Below are 19,676 nucleotides of genomic sequence, written 5' to 3' on the forward strand. Positions count from 1 at the left end.
TGTAGAGTTTTATAGGCTACTGGGATTTTTTGCAGGTGTGCTTTGTGTTTCCAGGTACTTTGTAATTGCACTTTTATTTCCCAAGTATTAATAACTTTCTGATTTCCCTAGGCCTGGGTGATTCAGTCCATTTCCAGGATGTCGGTGTCAGGCTGCATGTGGCCAGTACCTGCAATCTCTTGCTCTTTTTAATGGGCTAATAAGCAATTGTGTTCTGCAATTCAAGGTCTGATCAATTTTCTTTTTTCACAAGCAGAAACTGGTTGCAGATGACTGCACACTGTGATGCTAACGTAAACTTCCTCCTATCCGTGATCTGTGACAAGCTGTTCTAATCCGATTTTCCTCATCTGTTCCTCTTGCTTTGTCCTGCCCCTTTTATTTGCTCCTGTGACTCCTTTAGTTGAGGCACATGGAACTGTTTTTGTTGGGGCACTGTGAACTGTTAGAGTTTGGATTTCTGTTGCTGGCAAACTCGAAAAACACAGGTACTTTGTCTGTGGAATAGCGATCATTGGTTAATTCTCTCAGAACCCACTGTCCTACATTTAAGTAGGCTGCCTGCAGTTGCTCTCAGACTCATAGACCTCTCTAATGGAGTCCCTTCTGTTTGATACAGGGGAAGACTGTCAGTTTTTTAATTATAGTCTAGAAAGTTAAGGGAGCGATCCTGTAACTATAGCAATACTTAGAGACCCATCTTGTATTTAATCATTTGGAAAAAACAGCATCTAGGGCATTATAACTACCTGGTCATTGGCTGCAGAATTGTTGGACAACCAGTCTGAGATGTCTTAGGCTTAGGGCCAGCCTTACTCATGTACCTTAAGTCTGGATCCACAAATGTACTTAGGCACCTAAAACTGGGGTTTAAGCACCTAAGTCCATTCCTGGTCTCCACTGCGATCCGCAAAACCCCCACTTAGCTGTTGTTGAACATTGTAGGTGCCTAAACTCACTTGGTGCCTAAGTTTTCAGGATGAAAGTTTCCTAAGTGTCTCTGTTTCTGGTTCTGGGCATGCATGCTGCAGCCTCCCTCTAGCTGTCTGGAAGACTAAGTCCTAGAGTGATCGATGAAGTGGGGGAAAATAAATGAGAGAGTGCCTGTCAAGCCTGATCCAGTAGACATGCTTGGGGGTCACCAACCGGCTGAGATCCTATTCAAAATCTGGCCTCAGGAGGAGGTAGTGATGGTACTGCCCAGCTTATAACTTTTAGCTCAGTGGTTAGTCCACTCACCTGGGATGTGGGAGACCCAGATTCAATCCCGCCCTTTGCCTGAGAGGGAGAGGATTTGAATGGAGTCTACCACACCTCTCAGAAGAGTTCTGTAATCACCGAGCTGAGGAATAGTTTGGACTCATCCAGTCTCACCTATTGAAGCTGTTCCATGGTGTATAAATAAACTGTCACTGCAGAAAGGGATCTGGATCCTGGCTTGTCTTCCAGGCTATAGAGTCAGTCATTCTCTTTTTCTCTGGCCTGGTGAGTCTTTAAATAACTATCCAAAGGGGAACAACTTCAACAGGAAAGAGTGGTTGAGTACAAAAGAATAGTGCGAGCATGTAGGGACAAAATCAGAAAAGCTAGGGCGCAGAAATGAGTTAAACCTAGCAAGGGACATAAAAGGTCATAAGAAGAGATTCTGTAAATACTCTAGGAGCACGAGAAAGGTAGTGGACCTACAGTTTCCCTTTGTCTATCAGCTCTCTGTCCCTGCTAACGTGTGACACCAGGAAGTGAGGTGTTGAATGCTTATTTTGTTTCACTAAATAGGTTTACTAAAAAGGTTAGTTGTGAACAGATACTGAACACAATATTAACATCAAGGAGGGAAGGAATGCAAGCCAGAACAGGAAAGAACAGGGTAAAAAATATTTAGATAGGTTAGATGTATTCCAGTTGGCAGGGCCTGATGAAATTAATTCTAAGGTACTTGAGGAACTAGCTGAAGCAATCTCAGAACTGTTAGTGATTATCTTTGAGAACTCATGGAGGATGGGTGAGGTCCCAGAGGACTCACTCACTCACTCATGCCTGTCACTGCAATCGGGGTATGGGCCGCCAACCACAGATCTCCAGAGTCCTCTATTCTGGGCCATTCGCTCTAGCTGGTTCCAGGTATAGCCCGTTTTTTTGCTATCAGCCTGCAGGTCGCGTCACCAGGTGTTTCTTGGACGGCCTCTTTTCCGCTTGCCTTGGGGGTTCCACCGCAGTGCCTGTCTGGTGATGTTAGTTGGCTGCTTACGTCCTATCCAACCCCACCTTCTCCTTCTGATTTCTTTGTCCATCTTGTCTCGCTAATGCCTAATAGGGTCAGGTTGTTGCTCCTCATCTCTGCTGAAACCTGCGCCGTCTTTCCTGACTTGTACATGGTCCTCATGTTCCATGTGCCTATGGTAATCCTCCTGGTTGCAAGAAGGGTAATCGGCTTAGTGGCTTCCTCACGGCTTTTACCACCCAGCGTCATGCATCTTCGAGTTGAAGACCGTTCTTTTTCCAGGGTAAAAGTCTCTGTTGTCTCTATTGTTGGCGTTTCTGTAGCAGGTTGATTTTTTACGAGGTGGAGTTGCTAGCCTCACGCCCAACCCTCCTCCTTTATCCTGACTTGGGACAGGCAGATGGCCCCAAAGGACCTCTCTGGTGGAGTTCCCAGAGGACTGGAGACGGGCAAATACAATAAGGAGTTACTACATTTAAGAAGGGGAACAAAGAGGACCCAGATCATTATATATCAGAGGGGTAGCCGTGTTAGTCTGGATCTGTAAAAGCAGCAAAGAGTCCTGTGGCACCTTATAAACTAACAGACGTTTTGGAGCATGAGCTTTCGTGGGTGAATACCCACTTCCTCAGATGCATGTAGTGGAAATTTCAAGGGGCAGGTATATATATGCTAGCAAGCAAGCTAGAGATAACGAGGTCAGTTCAATCAGGGAGGATGAGGCCCTGTTCTAGCAGTTGATGTGTGAAAACCAAGAGAGGAGAAACTGGTTCTGTAGTTGGCAAGCCATTCACAGTCTTTGTTCAATCCTGAGCTGATGGTGTCAAATTTGCAGATGAACTGAAGCTCAGCAGTTTCTCTTTGAAGTCTGGTCCTGAAGTTTTTTTGCTGCAGGATGGCCACCTTAAGGTCTGCTATAGTGTGGCCAGGGAGGTTGAAGTGCTCTCCTACAGGTTTTTGTATATTGCCATTCCTAATGTCTGATTTGTGTCCATTTATCCTTTTCCGTAGAGACTGTCCAGTTTGGCCGATGTACATAGCAGAGGGGCATTGCTGGCATATGATGGCATATATTACATTGGTGGATGTGCAGGTGAAAGAACCAGTGATGGTGTGGCTGTTCTGGTTAGGTCCTGTGATGGTGTCGCTGGTGTAGATATGTGGGCAGAGTTGACATCGAGGTTTGTTGCATGGATTGGTTCCTGAGCTAGAGTTATTATGGTGCGGTGTGCAGTTACTGGTGAGAATATGTTTCAGGTTGGCAGGTTGTCTGTGGGCAAGGACTGGCCTGCCACCCAAGGCCTGTGAAAGTGTGGGATCATTGTCCAGGATGGGTTGTAGATCCTTGATGATGCGTTGGAGAGGTTTTAGCTGGGGGCTGTATGTGATGGACAGTGGAGTCCTGTTGGTTTCTTTCTTGGGTTTGTCTTGCAGTAGGAGGCTTCTGGGTACACGTCTGGCTCTGTTGATCTGTTTCCTTATTTCCTCATGCGGGTATTGTAGTTTTGAGAATGCTTGGTGGAGATTTTGTAGGTGTTGGTCTCTGTCTGAGGGGTTAGAGCAGATGCGGTTGTACCTCAGTGCTTGGCTGTAGACAATGGATCGTGTGATGTGTCCGGGATGGAAGCTGGAGGCATGAAGGTAGGCATAGCGGTCGGTAGGTTTTCAATATAGGGTGGTGTTAATGTGACCATCAGTTATTTGCGCCGTGGTGTCAAGAAAGTGGACCTCCCGTGTAGATTGGTCCAGGCTGAGGTTGATGGTGGGGTGGAAGCTGTTGAAATCGTGGTGGAATTTTTCCAGAGTCTCCTTCCCGTGGGTCCAGACTGGACAGTCTCTACGGAAAAGGATAAATGGACACAAATCAGACATTAGGAATGGCAATATACAAAAACCTGTAGGAGAGCACTTCAACCTCCCTGGCCACATTATAGCAGACCTTAAGGTGGCCATCCTGCAGCAAAAAAACTTCAGGACCAGACTTCAAAGAGAAACTGCTGAGCTTCAGTTCATCTGCAAATTTGACACCATCAGCTCAGGATTGAACAAAGACTGTGAATGGCTTGCCAACTACAGAATCAGTTTCTCCTCTCTTGGTTTTCACACCTCAACTGCTAGAACAGGGCCTCATCCTCCCTGATTGAACTGACCTCGTTATCTCTAGCTTGCTTGCTAGCATATATATACCTGCCCCTTGAAATTTCCACTACATGCATCTGAGGAAGTGGGTATTCACCCACGAAAGCTCATGCTCCAAAACGTCTGTTAGTCTATAAGGTGCCACAGGATTCTTTGCTGCTTTTCCAGATCATTATAGATCAGTTAACCTGACTTCAGTACCTAACCAATTATTCAGTACTGGAACAAATTATTAAACAATCAATTTTGTAAATATTTGGAGGACAATCAGGTTAAAAGTAAAAGCTAATGTGGATTTGTCAGGAACAAAAATTATGCCAAACCAGCCTAATTTCCTTCTTTGACAGGGTTGTTAGCCTAGAGGGATAAGAAGGAGCAGTGGATGTGATGTGATGTATCTTAATTTTAGTAAGGCTTTTGATACAGTCCCGCATGATATTCTCATAAACAAACTAGGGAAGTGTGGTCTTCATGAAATTACTGTAAGGTGGATGTTCAACTGATTGAAAAACCATAATCAAATAGTAGTTATGTCCTCCCAGTTTGACTTCAAACCATAACTAATGGGGTCCTGCAGAGATTTGTCTTGGGTACAGTACTAGCCAATATTTTTATTATTGACTTGGATAATGGAGTAGAGAGTGTGATTATAAAATTTCTGGATGACTCCAAGCAGGGAGGGGTTGCAAGCCCTTTGGAGGAATGGATTATCATTCAAAATGACTGACAAATGGGAGACTGGTGTGAAATCAACAACATGAGATTCAACAAAGACAAGTGCAAAGTACAACACTTAGCAAGGAAAAATCCAATGCACAACAGCAAAATGGGGAAATAATTTGCTATGTGGTAGTACTACTGAAAAGGATTTGGGGGTTATTGTGGATCACAAATTGAATACGTCATCAATGTGATATAGTTGCAAAAAAGGCTAATAAAATTCTGGAGTGCTGTATGTAAGACACGGGAGGTAACTGTCCTGTTCTACTTGGTATTGGTGAGACTTCAGCCTGGATACAGCCTGGAGGTCTGTATCCAGTTCTGAGCTCCACACTTAAGGAAAGAGATGGACAAATTGGAGAGAGTTCAGAGGAGAGCAACAAAAATTATTAGAAAACTGACCTGCGATGAAAGGTTAAAAATGGGCATGTTTAGTCATGAGAAAAGAAGACTGAGGGGAACCTGATAGCCCTCTATATACTTGAAAACTGTTATAAAGAAGGCAGTGATCAGTTGTCTCCAAGTCCAGTGAAGATAGGACAAGAATTAATGGGTTTAATTTGCAGCAAGGGAAATTTAGGAAAACTTTTCAACAAAAGGGTAACTAAGATCTGGAATAGGCTCCCAAGAGAGATTGTGGAGTTCCTGTTGTTGGGGGTTTTTAAGAACAGGTTACACGAACACCTGTCAGGGATGGTCTAGGTTTACTTGGTCCTGCCTCACCATAGGGCCCTGGACTAGATGACCTCTGTGACAGATATCCAATCACATGCAATGTCTTTCGGGATGAATGGTTTATATATGATGGTGTTCTTTTTCATGGGGAAGGAATGTTACAACACGAGTTAATAAATCAGTTCAATTAATTCAAAGTCTTATCATAGTCTTGTTGCAAAGGCAAACTTTTATCCTAATTCTATATTAGTCTGGGCAGGTGATTTTTGGTATCAACATGAAACTATAGATCCTTATGTATCTATGGTCAAGTTTATGGGACACTGCTCTTGTTGGTTCAACCAACAATTCTAAAGTAGGACTTCAGAAATTTTAGGCAACTTAATTATCGAAGAATGTCAGTTGAGTTCAAATCTACCTTATTAATACATGCTCAAGACTATCCACATTAAACCAAATATAATATACCAGTAATTATTCTGAAGCTATTCTAATTTCTCTGGAGTTTCACAAATACTGTAAGCTCTTATGTTACTTTAACCAAGGGTTCAAATCGTGGTAAAACCTTTAGCTTGCAAACAAATTCAAAGTTTCTTCCTCTTTCTGTGTAAGACACCATTCGTTCTCTTGGCCATAAAATCTTTGTGGTTTCTAGTATGAACTCTCTGAAATAATCAGGATTTCTCACAACTAACTTGTTTGTAGGGAAGCAGTTTCCTCTTTCAAATAGTACTAGGCTTAGTTAATGTAATGAGTTTCTCCAGACTCTATGCCTTCATTAGAGTTAGTGATTCAGTGGTTCCTGAACACCATGATCAGCTTCAGTAATGGAACCCTACAAACAACTATATACAAGAAACCAACGGATCACTACACCTACCTCCACAGATCTAGTAACCACCCCAGACACACCAAGAAATCTGTTACCTACAGCCAAGCCCCAACCTTGTTAAGCTTATGGTCAGAAGCAAGCTCCCCACAGACCAGGACATATCAACTCAAAGCAGCACCAGACTCTGCCAAAGCAAAAACTGGTAGACACATCTCCACTGCTGTGATGATCAGTTGCCCCCCACAACACACTTATCACAATCCATGCGGCTTGCACATGCCTATCACAACATGTGGTTATCTCATCCAGTGTATCAGATACCCCAATAAAACTATATGGGTTGCTCACACAGAAAAATGATAAAGGACAAAACCACACTATCACCCATGGGTGAACACTTTTCACAAAGTGATTGCTCCATATCTAACCTCTTAGTCCTCATCCTCAAAGGAAACCTGCACAGCATCTTCAAAAGACAAGCCTGGGATCTTAAATTCATAACTCGATTGGATACTTAAAAAAGCCATGGACTTTACAGACACACTAGTTTTATGGCTCATTCCAACAATTTGTAGCACATCATGCTGACTATTAACCCTCCTTTGTCCCACTACTGCAGAGGTGTTATGGCCCACTTCATTTTAAGTAGTGTCCTTCAACTTGTGGGGAACCTCTTATGCTTAATTATCTGTCCCACCTTAGATATGACACCCTGATTACCTTCTCCAGGTCTGAAGAAGAGCTCTTTAAACCTCAAAAACCTGTCGCTTCCACCAGCAGAACTTCGTCCAATAATTACCTCACCCACCTTGTGTCTCTTAATGGTTCAGTGTAAGTTCAAGACAACTAAGACTAAATTTGTAAGTGAAGTATAAGCACACATTACACACTTTAGTCATTCAAAAGCTTTAACTCTGTTATGTACTTTCTGAGGAGCATTTGGTTTAACATGAGCAGGTCACCACTTGGGTAAACAATTCATGTATAAAAGTCATTTTTGAAAGTGGTATGAAGATGAGCTCAGCTTCATAATTGCAGTGACTGGTTTGTAGAGATTGAGTGAATCACCTGAATGAACTTTAAAGGCTAGTCTACACTAGGAGAACTACATAGGTGCAGCTGCATGTCTGATGAAGACACTCTATACTGATGGGAGAGGGCTCTCCCACTGGCATAATAAATCCACCTCTGTGAGAGGTGGTAGCTATGTCGGGGGGAGAAGCTCTCCCACCAACATAGTGCTGTCCACACCAGCTCTTAGGTTGGTATAACTTGTGTTGCTCAGGGAGGTGGCTTATTTGCACCCCAGAGTGATGTAAGTTTTATTGAAATAAGTGGTAGTGTAGTCCCGGCTTAAGTGTTATGACAGATGTATTCCTTTTCGTGTTCTTGATTTTGCAGCAGTCTCTCTAGATAAAGGGCTTGTTGGACACTTAGTTCATGGCAAGCTAGAGTGTAAATCTACCCTGCACTAGCCTGGGGTGCACTAAATGTCCATGCAGACTCTGCTGCTGGGCACTGAAAGTTCCCTAGTGTGCTTTGATCTACTCTTATTTCAAAGTGCACTAAAGAACTTTTACTGTATGGCAGCAGGATCCACACAGACCCAAAGGATACATCTCCACTGCAAAAAAAAAGAAAAAGAAAGAAAAAAAGGGGTGGTAGAGAGTCTTAGAGACCATGTCTAAGAACACGCTGCGTTGCTAAAAGTAGCCATGTAGACATTCCTGCTCAGACTATGAGGTCCAAACCCCTTACCAGATTTCAGATCCCAAGTCATAATGTCTACACTGCTATTTTTAGCACTGTCATGCAAGTCTGAGTCCATAGCCCCGGGCTCTGAGAATCACTGCTATGGTTTTGTTTTTTGTTTTTTCCCCTTCCCTTCGGTGTAGTATGAGGCAGGCTAATGGAGGGTATATTTACACCCCAGCTTGCCAGAAACCAAGTGTTTATGTAGAGAAGCCCAGAGTTAATAGGGTGCTTGTTAGCTACAAAACTTCAGTTGTTACGGAGCAGGAAGAGCTCTTGCTGTGCAGGCAATGGCAGTTTTGCACTCTCTCTCTTCCATATATTTCAACTTCAGGGAGCAACATGTTGAACAACAAAGGGCATTTTAAAAATGTTCTGCTCGGTGGTATGGCCTAGTTCCTTTCTTGGAAAAGCTCATTGGGCGTGGGAGGGGGGGTTCTGGTGGTGTGGGGAGGCATGGCAGTCAGAAAGTAACATATGTTTCTGGCAAAGACTTTTACATGTTCAACCAGAACACAAGTTGTGTTCCTTCCCATCATCCAATGAGAAAACAAGGAGTTCCTTTTATGACTTCTTGTAAATTGTCTGAAAAATTCCAGGTTCTTTGTGCAAGATTTCTTGTGCCATCCAAGTTTGTTTTAGCCATGTTGGGCCATATGTTGAAGACGTGCTGGCTCAGCTCCAGCCAGCGACCTACCTCCGCAAGTTATTTTCTGTGGGCCCCTCTATAGTGTGGTCGCCTGGTTGACTTTGCACAACTCCATGACCTTTCCAACAGCGCTTTTAGTTGTTTGCAGAAATGTCCATTTTGAAGTTGAGAAGAGTTTTTATGTATGTCTCTTTACACCCTTGGATGGTCCTGTCTATATTGCTGCATGACGAAGAACTAAACAAAAAGTCATTGGCTTGGTCAGTCACCAATGGGAGATAACAATTAATGCAATAATATAAAACACACACTTCTCTACCAGTACTTGAATATTCCCTACACCTCAGTGATAAAGTTAGTAGGATGGCTTCAAGTGTGAAACTCTCTGTTCAACTGCCAAGCACATTGTTGATCAAGCTTTATGATCTTAGAAAATTTTGGTTGGTTCATCTTAAAGATTTGCGTTCACATTAGCTTCTCAATATTCCACTTGACTACATCAGCTTCTTTGTGTCTAATGCAAAACAAATACCTAATAGATAAACACTTTTTTGTTAGATTAGTTGTATATATCAATCATGTTTCTATTTAAAAAAAAAAAGCATGGGCTGATCTATTTGCATTGGTTTGTGATCAGGTTGCTTACGCTACAAAACTTCCTTGAACTGAAGGGGTCTATTAAAGAATGCTTTAGACAGTTCTATCAGATAATTAAGCTTTTTAAATGTTAATTGACACCTTTTTAGATTTCCTATCTCTAGTAATAAAATTATACCTTCTGAATTTATATCAAATAACAAAGATAGATCTACAGTGTGTTCATTACAAACGTATAGACATAAAGCATATAAAATAGAAGGAATTTACTTAGGCCTGGTCTACACTGTGGGATGGGGGGATCGATCTAAGTTAAGCAACTTCAGCTACATGAATAATGTTAGCTGAAGTCGACGTACTTTGATCTTCCTACTGGGTGTCTTCACTGCGGTAAATTGATGGCTGACACTCTCCTGTCAACTTTGTCTGCGCCTCTCGCCCTGGTGGACTACCAAAGTTGAGGGGAGAGGGCTCGGTGGTCGATTTATCACATCTAGTCTAGACGTGATAAATTGACTCCTGCTGGATCGATTGCTGCCCGTCGATCCAGCAGGTAATGTAGACAAGCCCTTAGCAAGAGTTTATGGTTAAACCAAGTTAGTTTAGCTTTTGCACAACCTACATATCCTGTCTATGAAACACAGAAACAGTATGTGCTGTTGGATATGTTTTAAAAGCTTAGGCCTAAATTAGGCCAGGGATTCTGGACTGTGTCTTGAGATCTATAATGTTGTTGTTAATTATTTATTCCATATTTTCTGTGTCATCACTAGACCAATCTATGGCAAGCATTTTGAAGGTTTTCATCGTGGTAGAATATTTATGCTGCATTCCAGTTTAGAAACTAGTTCTGTTGCAACTCTGTTTAAAAACTCTTCCTGGTCATGTGGACAAGGCTTTAAAATCATTAACTCTTCCTGGAAAACTTAGACCATTTATCAGCTGAGGAACAGTTCACATTCTAGTATTTGTCACACAATTTCTGTACTTCATTTTTTTTCTTTTCCTTTTCTTTTTACTGCTGTAAACACATACATGTAAACTGGCTCTCTTGCTCTGTAAGGCTTCAGCTACTTCTGCAGTGCAGTCCAAATCCTGCCCTTTCCTCTACTTTAGTTCTGCTGCCGCTGCATTCCTCTAATTATGTGATTCTGCTGCACGTTGAAGGTGGGAAGGGTCCGCATATGAAGCATCCAAGAATAGGTTTGTGTGGAACAGATCTGAGCTTTGTGGGCTCTCCCGGCGGTGGAGGAGAATTTGGGATGGAAGATGTCATAGTGATGAGCACGTATGAATGCCAATGGATTGTGATCCTTGTGGATCTGCTCCCCCTGCCTGTCCCTGAATACTGAGCTGCAACCTGAGTGGAGCCCTGCTGTGCCCTTATCTTGCAGTAAGCAGCCACCAAGTAGCTCTGGTCCCCTGAGTGCAGAGGATTCCTTCCCCCTTTTACCTCCCCTCAACTTTCCCGGGCATTTGACTGAGAGGTACAGAACTTGCCCCTCTATGAAGACACATATTCCTGACTGACATCATAGTACTTTTCATACCAGCCAGATATTGTGTCATTCAGCAGAGGATTGTGAGTAGAGATGGAAAAATAAGTCTCCTATTAACTCTTCAATAAACATGTTTCTCATGCAAATGACTCTTGTAACGAAGAGTTGAGGGAAGAGGAATACTGAAAACAGGCCCTATAAATAGAATGTTTCTCAAAGTTTTCCACAAGGCATCATCTGGATCTTTGAGACAAAGTGTCTTTTGGGAAATTAGCAACTTGACTATGGTATTACTGTACATACCTTGTAGCGAATGGGCACGTGAGGCATGTTCCAGGTGAGCATTGGGATTAGTGTTGTACGACTTCCCCTCTATCTGAGTGAAGATGCCAAGTTAAAAATTTTAGCAGGAAACAGTTGCAGAGGTGTAAAAATGCAGTGCCCAAAAACAATCAAACTACTTGTTTATTCACTCTTTTCCAAATGGGATGTGGACTTTAAAAATCCATTTTACTTCATTATGTGTGTGTTTAAGAACAAATACATCCCATCCTCCTCCAAGCATGATCCTGGAAAGTTCCATTGAGCTTCTAAAAATAATCAAGCAAGATCTGGGTCCAACTCAGTATTGACTGAACTCAACACGAGTTTTGCCATTGCCTTCATTGGGAGAAGCATCAGGTCTACTGGGGGCAACTTACTGCACTTCTTTGTTAAAGAGCGCGTATAAGTCAAAATATCTAATGTCTCGCTCTCAAGATTTGTGACTAATCATCCTCCTTTTTAAAGAAGCTTTTAAGAAATATTCCATATAAACTAAGGTCCAGCGAGATCAGTGCTATTTGGGATCAGTGTGTGCCCAGTGATTGATCCTTCACATCTCCAGTCTTGAATTGTGATGCAATTGTTCTCGGACAACTTGGCAACAGCAAATGGGCAGAGCTATTATTGACCTAGAGTAGCCTCTGGAAGCAATGGCATTATTAATACAACAAGCAAAGTTTTCTGTGAATTACTGTGCTACTCTATGGAGCTGATGAGCTGGTTAACACCTTTTACTTATTTTGTAAGGATCCAGAGCTGGAAAGGAATTAACGTAGTTGTGAAGCACTAAGAACTAAAATAGCAGTGATTCAGTTATAGTAGAGCCAAATCATCTTAAAATTATACTCTATTGCATTAGAGATTTTTACTTTTCTGATACCTATATTCTTAACCTCTCTGATAAGAGAAGGAAATGTAATACGGTGATATTGGAGAAGCCTCACACATTATATCTAAGCTGTTATCTCAGGGGGCTGTATAAGAAGAAACTACTTTTTGTCTTGTATGTTATGGGAATCCAATGAGCAGAACGTCTAGTTCTTAAGGTTACTAGATAATTTACAAATCTAGTTCTCTTTGGGAATATTTTAATTTGCATAACTTTCAAATAGGTTGTGTGCAATATCTATTTTTTCTTTAAGTAGTAACAAAATATGTTGGATGGCCCTAGGGACCGGGAATCTCGTGGGTGGTGGAGGATGTCTCTCACTTGAAAGTCACTTTTAACTATGGCTCAAACCATTAGTGATTTGAAATTCACTAGCATCTGATAGCTTATTTATAAGTAGTTGTGTGCCCATCACAGAGGAGATGCCCCCTAGTTTCAACTCTGCTTACTGTCTAATCTGAGATACCAAGGACTGAACTGGCAGGGAAGCAGAATTACCATTTTGTGTCTTGAGATGGTCGTTCAAGTCAGGGTTGAGTCATCGAGGGACGCTAGAGGACGCTTGCGCTGTTGTTGCGCCTCTCCTATGGACAGCCCGTTTCCAGGGCTGCCTGTTTAGCAATTTTCCCATACATCAGTAGTATGTTGCCAGATTGTTCACATTTTAAAGGAACTTTTCTATTTTTATTTCTATTTACAGAGTACCCTGGCTTCATTGAGGTATTTATTTTTTTTCTATTCCACGTATGCGTGATATAGTCCCTCTTTTATTTTCCCCCCTCCTGCTGCAAACCTACGGGCCAGCTCTGATGTCTCAAGCAGCGGCTGTGTAAATATTTATTAATGCGACCGTCATCAAGGCGAAAAAAAAAGTTGCTTCATCCCATTACACAGGAAATTCTTAACTTCTGCCTCTCTCTGAGGGTGCAGTCAGTGAGAACAGGAAAAGTTCATAATTGGAGTTGGTTTGACAGACTTTGCTCTCTTGGTTCCTGTTTCACTACAGACTGTCATTCATGTAACTGGCAGGTTTTATCTGTTATTGAGGAGACTTCCCCATCAACCTCAAGCCCAGCATTGGGTAGTGAAGGAAAATGGAGCTTGCAGATCTCTTGAAATTTGTCGTCATGGAAATCAATGGAACAACTGTAACAGTGGCTCTGCTGGTGATCCTCCTAGTGTTACTCTATTGGTAAGTGTATTCATACTAATATGAGACCTATGTAATACTGAAAGCCAGCCAAAATATTAGTTCCAGGAGTAGATTCTCCGAGCAGGAATTCAGCACAAGTGTATCCCCTCAATCAAAATATCTTAGTGTTTTATTTTAAGAGTCTGGAGTGGAGGCAGATGCAGAGATTAAAGGAATAAAATATACACTTGTTAGAAAGTCTTGTCAAATTTACGAGAGAATTTTGTCTTTTCTGTAGGTTTTTTTAAATTTATTTTTAATTTCCCTATTAAAGTCTAGGTTTTTAGAGTAATTTCTGTAGAAACATATCAAATTTCTGTTAATACGTCCTGGTTTCATCCCTATTAAGTTTCCATGTGAGAGATGTTGAAGGTGGTCAGATTTGAAAAGGAAAAAGGTATAATGTCACTTCCAGAGTCTCAATGGACATTTTTTTCTCTCTTGATCTTATCCACACCCTTTGCTTGGCTTTTCAACTCAAACCTACCAGCACTGTAAACACTACTTGAGTTCTCTTGCTTATTTTTTTTTCTTCACATTGAGTACATAGTAGACTGTTTGTCAACCTAATCATAAACATAGTAGGGGATGTGGAGGGAGGCGTATAAAGTAGGAAAGAACTGGATTACAATGGACAAAGAATCTTGCCTACGTGTGCTGATTATCTGTTAGGCAAATTAGCAATAGTTTACTGCCATCTCTGTTTTTACTAGAGCTGTACCTCAAATCCTCCCCACTCACCCCATCATCAACCATTGTTCTTTGTTTCTGTGTGTCCAAGGAAGAGATTACAGGAAAATATTAGAAAATCTAAGATCAATACAGTCTTTAGACCACCAGCAAAGATAAAGATAAAACACAGTAATAACACCGTAGGGTACTACAGATGTTTCTGTAGGTGTGTTAACGAGAGATGCTCGCCTGCATGTGCCTTGATTCTTGAATCTCTTAGGGCCTCATCCATTTCTATTTAAGTCAATGGGGGGGGGACTCCTGCTGACTTCAAAGAGAGTGAGGTTGGGCCCTAGGTGATTTGGCAGAATGTATTAAATAGATATGTTGGTGATCCAGTTTGGTTTAAAATAATAATTGACCGAAACCTCCTTTGAAAAGTTACAGTCCAACCCATCTGTTTTGTGGTCTGTTTTTTGAGATCCAGATAAATCGCTATGAAGATTCTTGCTGCAGCACATCCAATGTCCAGTGTGGATTGTGGTTTAAAAGCCACCATCTGGCCCATAATCGTTACTAAAGCAAAACTCACATTGACGTCAATGAGGTTTTTGTCTGAGTCAGGAGTGCAAGATCAGGCCCGCAGATTAGTTCATGATGTTTAGACCATAGGACACTTTCAGCTGCAAGGAGGGGAACCCCAACTCCTAACAATTTAGGGAGATAGAAAAGGGTCTGGAGAGCCCCACTGGGGTGGAAGGTTGCAGGCAAAGCCACAATTACTGCTTGTTAACAAGCTTCCAAAAGTGCACAGTTCTGAGAAGTGCATGTATCTGCCATCAGGTGTGCATTTCTTAATATAATAAATCTACATGCTGACCCTGTCCAGTGTTTGTCCTTTTCAGGAATCCCTAACTCTCTGTTAAATCAAAAGCAATCATTTGTTCAGACTAAGGGCTTGTCTACACTTCCTGGGGGATCGACAAGTGACAATTGATGCTTTGGCGATTGATTTAGTGGTTCTAGTGAAGACCTGCTAAATCAACCCTAGATCGCTATCCTGTTGACTCCTGTACTCCACCGGATTGAGAAGAGTAGGGGGAGTTGACGGGAGAGCGTCTCCCGTCGATGTCGTGTAGTGTAGACCCCGTGGTAAGTAGGTCTAAGCTACATCGACTTCAATTACACTATTCACGTAACTCAAATTGCATAGTTTAGATCAAATTTCCTCTGTAGTGTAGACGAGGTTTAAGTCCTGGGCAAAATTCATTGTTCGCATCAGTAACCACGTAACGCTATTGACTTAATGAAGTCCATAGAATTGTTTCCTGTTTTGTCAGTCATGGATTTGACCCACAGCCTGTGCCAAACTTCAGCTTTCAAGCTTCATTTCTTTTGAGCATAGATTTATTTAAAAGAGTGTAGTTAGAATTGTTTGAAGCAGGAAAAGAGTTTATAATTATGTACGTGCAGGGGGAATTGTCATTAGGTTAGAGATCAAGCATCCAATGTTTTCCCCTGAAAAAATGCATGTTTTGTGACGTTATAAGCCTGTGGGAAAGAAGTTGGACTGAGTGTGCAGTTCTAACAATATGGTGCTTACTGTCAGTGCAATTGCAATTATAACTCTTGCTGCTGATCTGTGGAGATGTATTAATACAAGCTTAGATAATTAAAGGATACAAATGCCTGGAGGCCATTATTTCAATGAAAAGACAGTGTGTTTCTCAAACTTCTAGTAGAATGTGTTAGGCAACCTATCCGAGCTGTCTGGTGAAAAGTTCACCTGGCAGACATAATCTTTTCACCATGCATTTGTTGTTTATTTCATTAAAATGTAATGATTCAAGCTGTAGGGTTAGTGGCTTGAAATCCATCTGCAACCGTAAGAAGAGAAGTGGTTTCTGCTGTTTGTTAGAAGCCTATCAACCTTTTCCAACCTAGCTGCTATTTATAAGGAGTTGTTAGCTCTGCTGTGTGTTATAAAAACTCCTTCAGGGCTCAAACCTTGCAAGCAGGGAATTATTGAAAATAATACGCATATGGTTGCTAATAGAAATGTGTCCATAATTCTAGAGAGCATTTACTCGCTACATTCATGTGGCATATGCCATTGTGCAGCTCCTTTGTAGTGTCACTGCACATGGCTATGATGGCAGGAGCAATTACGTAGTTAAGATTCCATGATTGTTTCCATCCTAAGCTCCTATTTTCATTTGCTTATAACTTTCTGAAATTCTCATTTTTCAGGCCTGACATCTGCCTGAAGGTTCCTTTTTATTTGCTTGTTTAATTTTGAGTGAAAATGGTTCAGCCATTTTGCATGTAAGGAGTGGGAAATGATTGCAATGTATCTCAAACACCTCTTCAGCAGAAATATATGATTTATGTTATAGTAATGCCTAGAGACCAGCCAAGATCAGGGCCCATTGTTCTAGACATTATACAAACAGAGGATAAGAGTATGTCTGTACTGGCATAGCTACATCACTGTAGCCCCATAATGTAGACGCAGCCTACACCAACGGAAGGGGAATTTCCATCTCTGTAAGAACATTACCTCCCTGAGCACAGTAGCTATGTTCATGGAAGCACTCTTCCATCAGTATAGCTGCATCTACCCTGGGGGTTAGGTCAACATAACTATGTCAGTCTGGGGGGTGGTTTGTTTCATACCCCTCACCCCTGGTGACCTAACTTTTAAATGTAGACCAGGCCTAAGAGACAGCCCTGGGCTCCAAGAGCTTAAATCTAAATAAACAAGATAAAGAGAAGGTGGGGAGGAGAGGCAGGCAAAGCATAGATGCCAATTCTGTGGTGCTCTGGGGGCTCAAGCATCCACGGAAAAAAATAGGGGGTGCTCAGCCTCGCAGGGCTGAATTAATCTTTTGTGGGACCTGGACCATGTCCTGCCCCCCAGAAGCCCCTGCACACTGCTCGCATGAAGGGGATGGGGCAGAAAGGAGCACCCACCGGCAAGAACAAAAGTGAGCACTGTGAGGCAAAGGGATATAAGAGCAGAGTGAATAATGTGATGCTGGCAAATGTTATGTTAGTTCTACAACTTTTTAAAAATCATTTTTGGAGATTTGTTAGGGGACTAAGTAAACAGGCAGTTGGGGAGGGGAGAAGAGACTGGGGAAAAATTAGGAAAGGATGGAGGGCAGGTGGAGTCCAGCAGAAGTAGAGTGACTGTGAAGGAGGTAAAGCCAGGAGGGATTGGCGCAAGCAGTCAATCAGCACATGGAGGTGACTGTCTAGAATAAAATGACTGATGACCTTACCAGTGTCTGGTGATCCTTGCTGCCTTGAGTCTTCTGAAGAAAACTGTTTTAGGTTTCACGGAGTCATGACCCTTTGAAAATCACACTTTACACACACATTCTCTCCCTCCCCCCTTTTTTTTTACATAAAGTTTCCAAAATGCACAGGTCCGATGTAAAACCTTTATCTCATTATGAAAGTACTCTCTGCCTTTTTTTTTTAATTAAGTGGGTAACATTTATATTGGCTATCATCTGTTACTATTTTTGTCCTTCATTTAGCAACCTGTGTTTTTAAACCAATTCAATCTTTATAGTTTTACAAAATACAAAAAGGACTAATTTGGCCACATTTTCAGTGTTCATTTAGCATGTTGGGTGCTGAATTCTGTTGAAAACCTGGCCAAATGTCATAGAATGCTGCTGCATGTTGAGCGCACTTGAAAATCTGTCCACTTCTTCCCCCTCCGTTTCTCTGATAACCAAAATGGATACTCTGATGAATTACAGTCTTTTTTTGTTCTGTGTTTGCACAACACCTAGCACAATAGGGTCCTGATCTATGACAAAGGCTCAAATAATTAATCATAGTAATTTTTCAGAGAAGTTCCTCCTAAGCAGACTTTCCTCTTCCAGCTCCCAATGTGGAGACTAGCAGTCTATTCACTTAACCTTTCTGTGGCTGTTTCTCCTCATCTTCAAAATGGGGATAATAATATCTCAAAGGCTTAATTAGTATCTGCAGAGCCCTTTGATATGCTACAGTGAAAGATGCTCTAGTATAGCTGTGCAAAGTAGTAGTATTCATTTTTATTTTAACTAGATGCTGAGTTGGGTCTCCCATGCTTGGCTGTGGGTGCAAACATTATTTTGTGGCTTTCCTTTTGCTGTCTGTGAAATTGTTGATTAAAATGAAAACAGGAACTCATCTTTTCTTTTAAAGTTGAATGTACCATAAGCTTTACATTATGAAGATGCTGTCACAGCTTTCTGACGCATGTGTTCAAACTAGATTTTCAACTGCTTGTCTAAACAAACCTGATTTTTAGAAAATTGGAAGTTGAAGGGGAGATGTGTTTGTGTATGTGAGAGAGACAGAGAGACACACATTTGTCATTCCATGCTTAGCTTTTACCCATTGTGAAACAGGGACTTAGGATGTCCTTGCCTGGTGCTGTAAAGCCAAATCATTCAAAAGGTATCAGTTTTACATGTAAAATTGTTTATTGCTTGTATGATACCTAGAGGCGCTGATCAGAGATCTGGACTAGATAATGTCCACACGTAATAAAAAGACAATCCCTTCCCCAAAGAGCTTACAGTTTGTATAAACTAGAGGAGAGCTGGAACTAGAACAGTTCTCTTAAACCCTCTCTGCCCCTGAATTTTAGGAGTTTGGAAAAGTTGAGAGTTGGATCAGCAACTAAACCTTGGTCTGGATTTGGATCAGAGTTCACAGTTGAAACCCATCTCTAACTGACCAATTTAGAACACTTAGACTTTGGGACAGCTTGGTTTCAGATATTTCAACCACTTAATGTTGGGAATGTTTAGATCTGGGGTTCTGGTGAGGTCCCAGAGAATATAGGTTTAAAAAAAAAAATCCAAGCCCTAGTTTTGTAAAACCAAAACCCAGATTATAAGACTTTGCAAAACTTAAACTAAAACCGTCTGTCTCTTCTCACCCATCTCCAATAATGTAAAATCTAAAAGCTGGGTAAAAATGAATTGTATCATAACTTTATGATTATAAAACTGTAGTGCCTTGTGAAAGGTACCAGATCAATAGGACTGGAAACTGGGGTACAGTACTACATTATAAAAGCAGCAAAGAGTCCTGTGGCACCTTATAGACTAACAGACATATTGGAGCATGAGCTTTCGTGGGTGAATACATCTGACAAAGTGGGTATTCACCCACGAAAGCTCATGCTCCAATATGTCTGTTAGTCTATAAGGTGCCACAGGACTCTCTTGCTGCTTTTACAGATCCAGACTAACTTGGCTACCACTCTGATACTTACTACATTATACTTACCCACTGGATGCTGATGTCGTGTGGGCAGTGCCAGCTTCTTCTCACAACATCAGTCCTCATTAGCTGAAAGGCCTATCTCTGAACTGCCCTCTAGCCCTTAAGATCTGAATGGGCATGGAGATTAACTGCTCTGCTAAAACTGCCAGGAATTTGAATGTGATGGTTTTGAGACATGCATCCATTTCCACAGAAACTGTATTGAGACTCCGTTTCA

The 19,676-nt window shown here is 41.6% G+C and overlaps 1 protein-coding gene across 1 annotated transcript in view; it reads left to right on the forward strand.

Annotated features, from left to right (window-relative positions):
- TBXAS1 (thromboxane A synthase 1) overlaps positions 1-19,676 on the forward strand; it is a 355,058-nt gene that overhangs the window by 12,542 nt on the left and 322,840 nt on the right. Inside the window, exon 2 of the mRNA XM_030544287.1 lies at positions 13,327-13,489. Within this exon, the coding sequence (XP_030400147.1) occupies positions 13,392-13,489 (98 nt within the window). The 5' untranslated portion in view covers positions 13,327-13,391. The remainder of the gene's footprint in view (positions 1-13,326; positions 13,490-19,676) is intronic.

Source organism: Gopherus evgoodei, chromosome 1 (assembly GCF_007399415.2).
Source record: "Gopherus evgoodei ecotype Sinaloan lineage chromosome 1, rGopEvg1_v1.p, whole genome shotgun sequence".
Lineage (NCBI taxonomy): Eukaryota > Metazoa > Chordata > Testudines > Testudinidae > Gopherus > Gopherus evgoodei.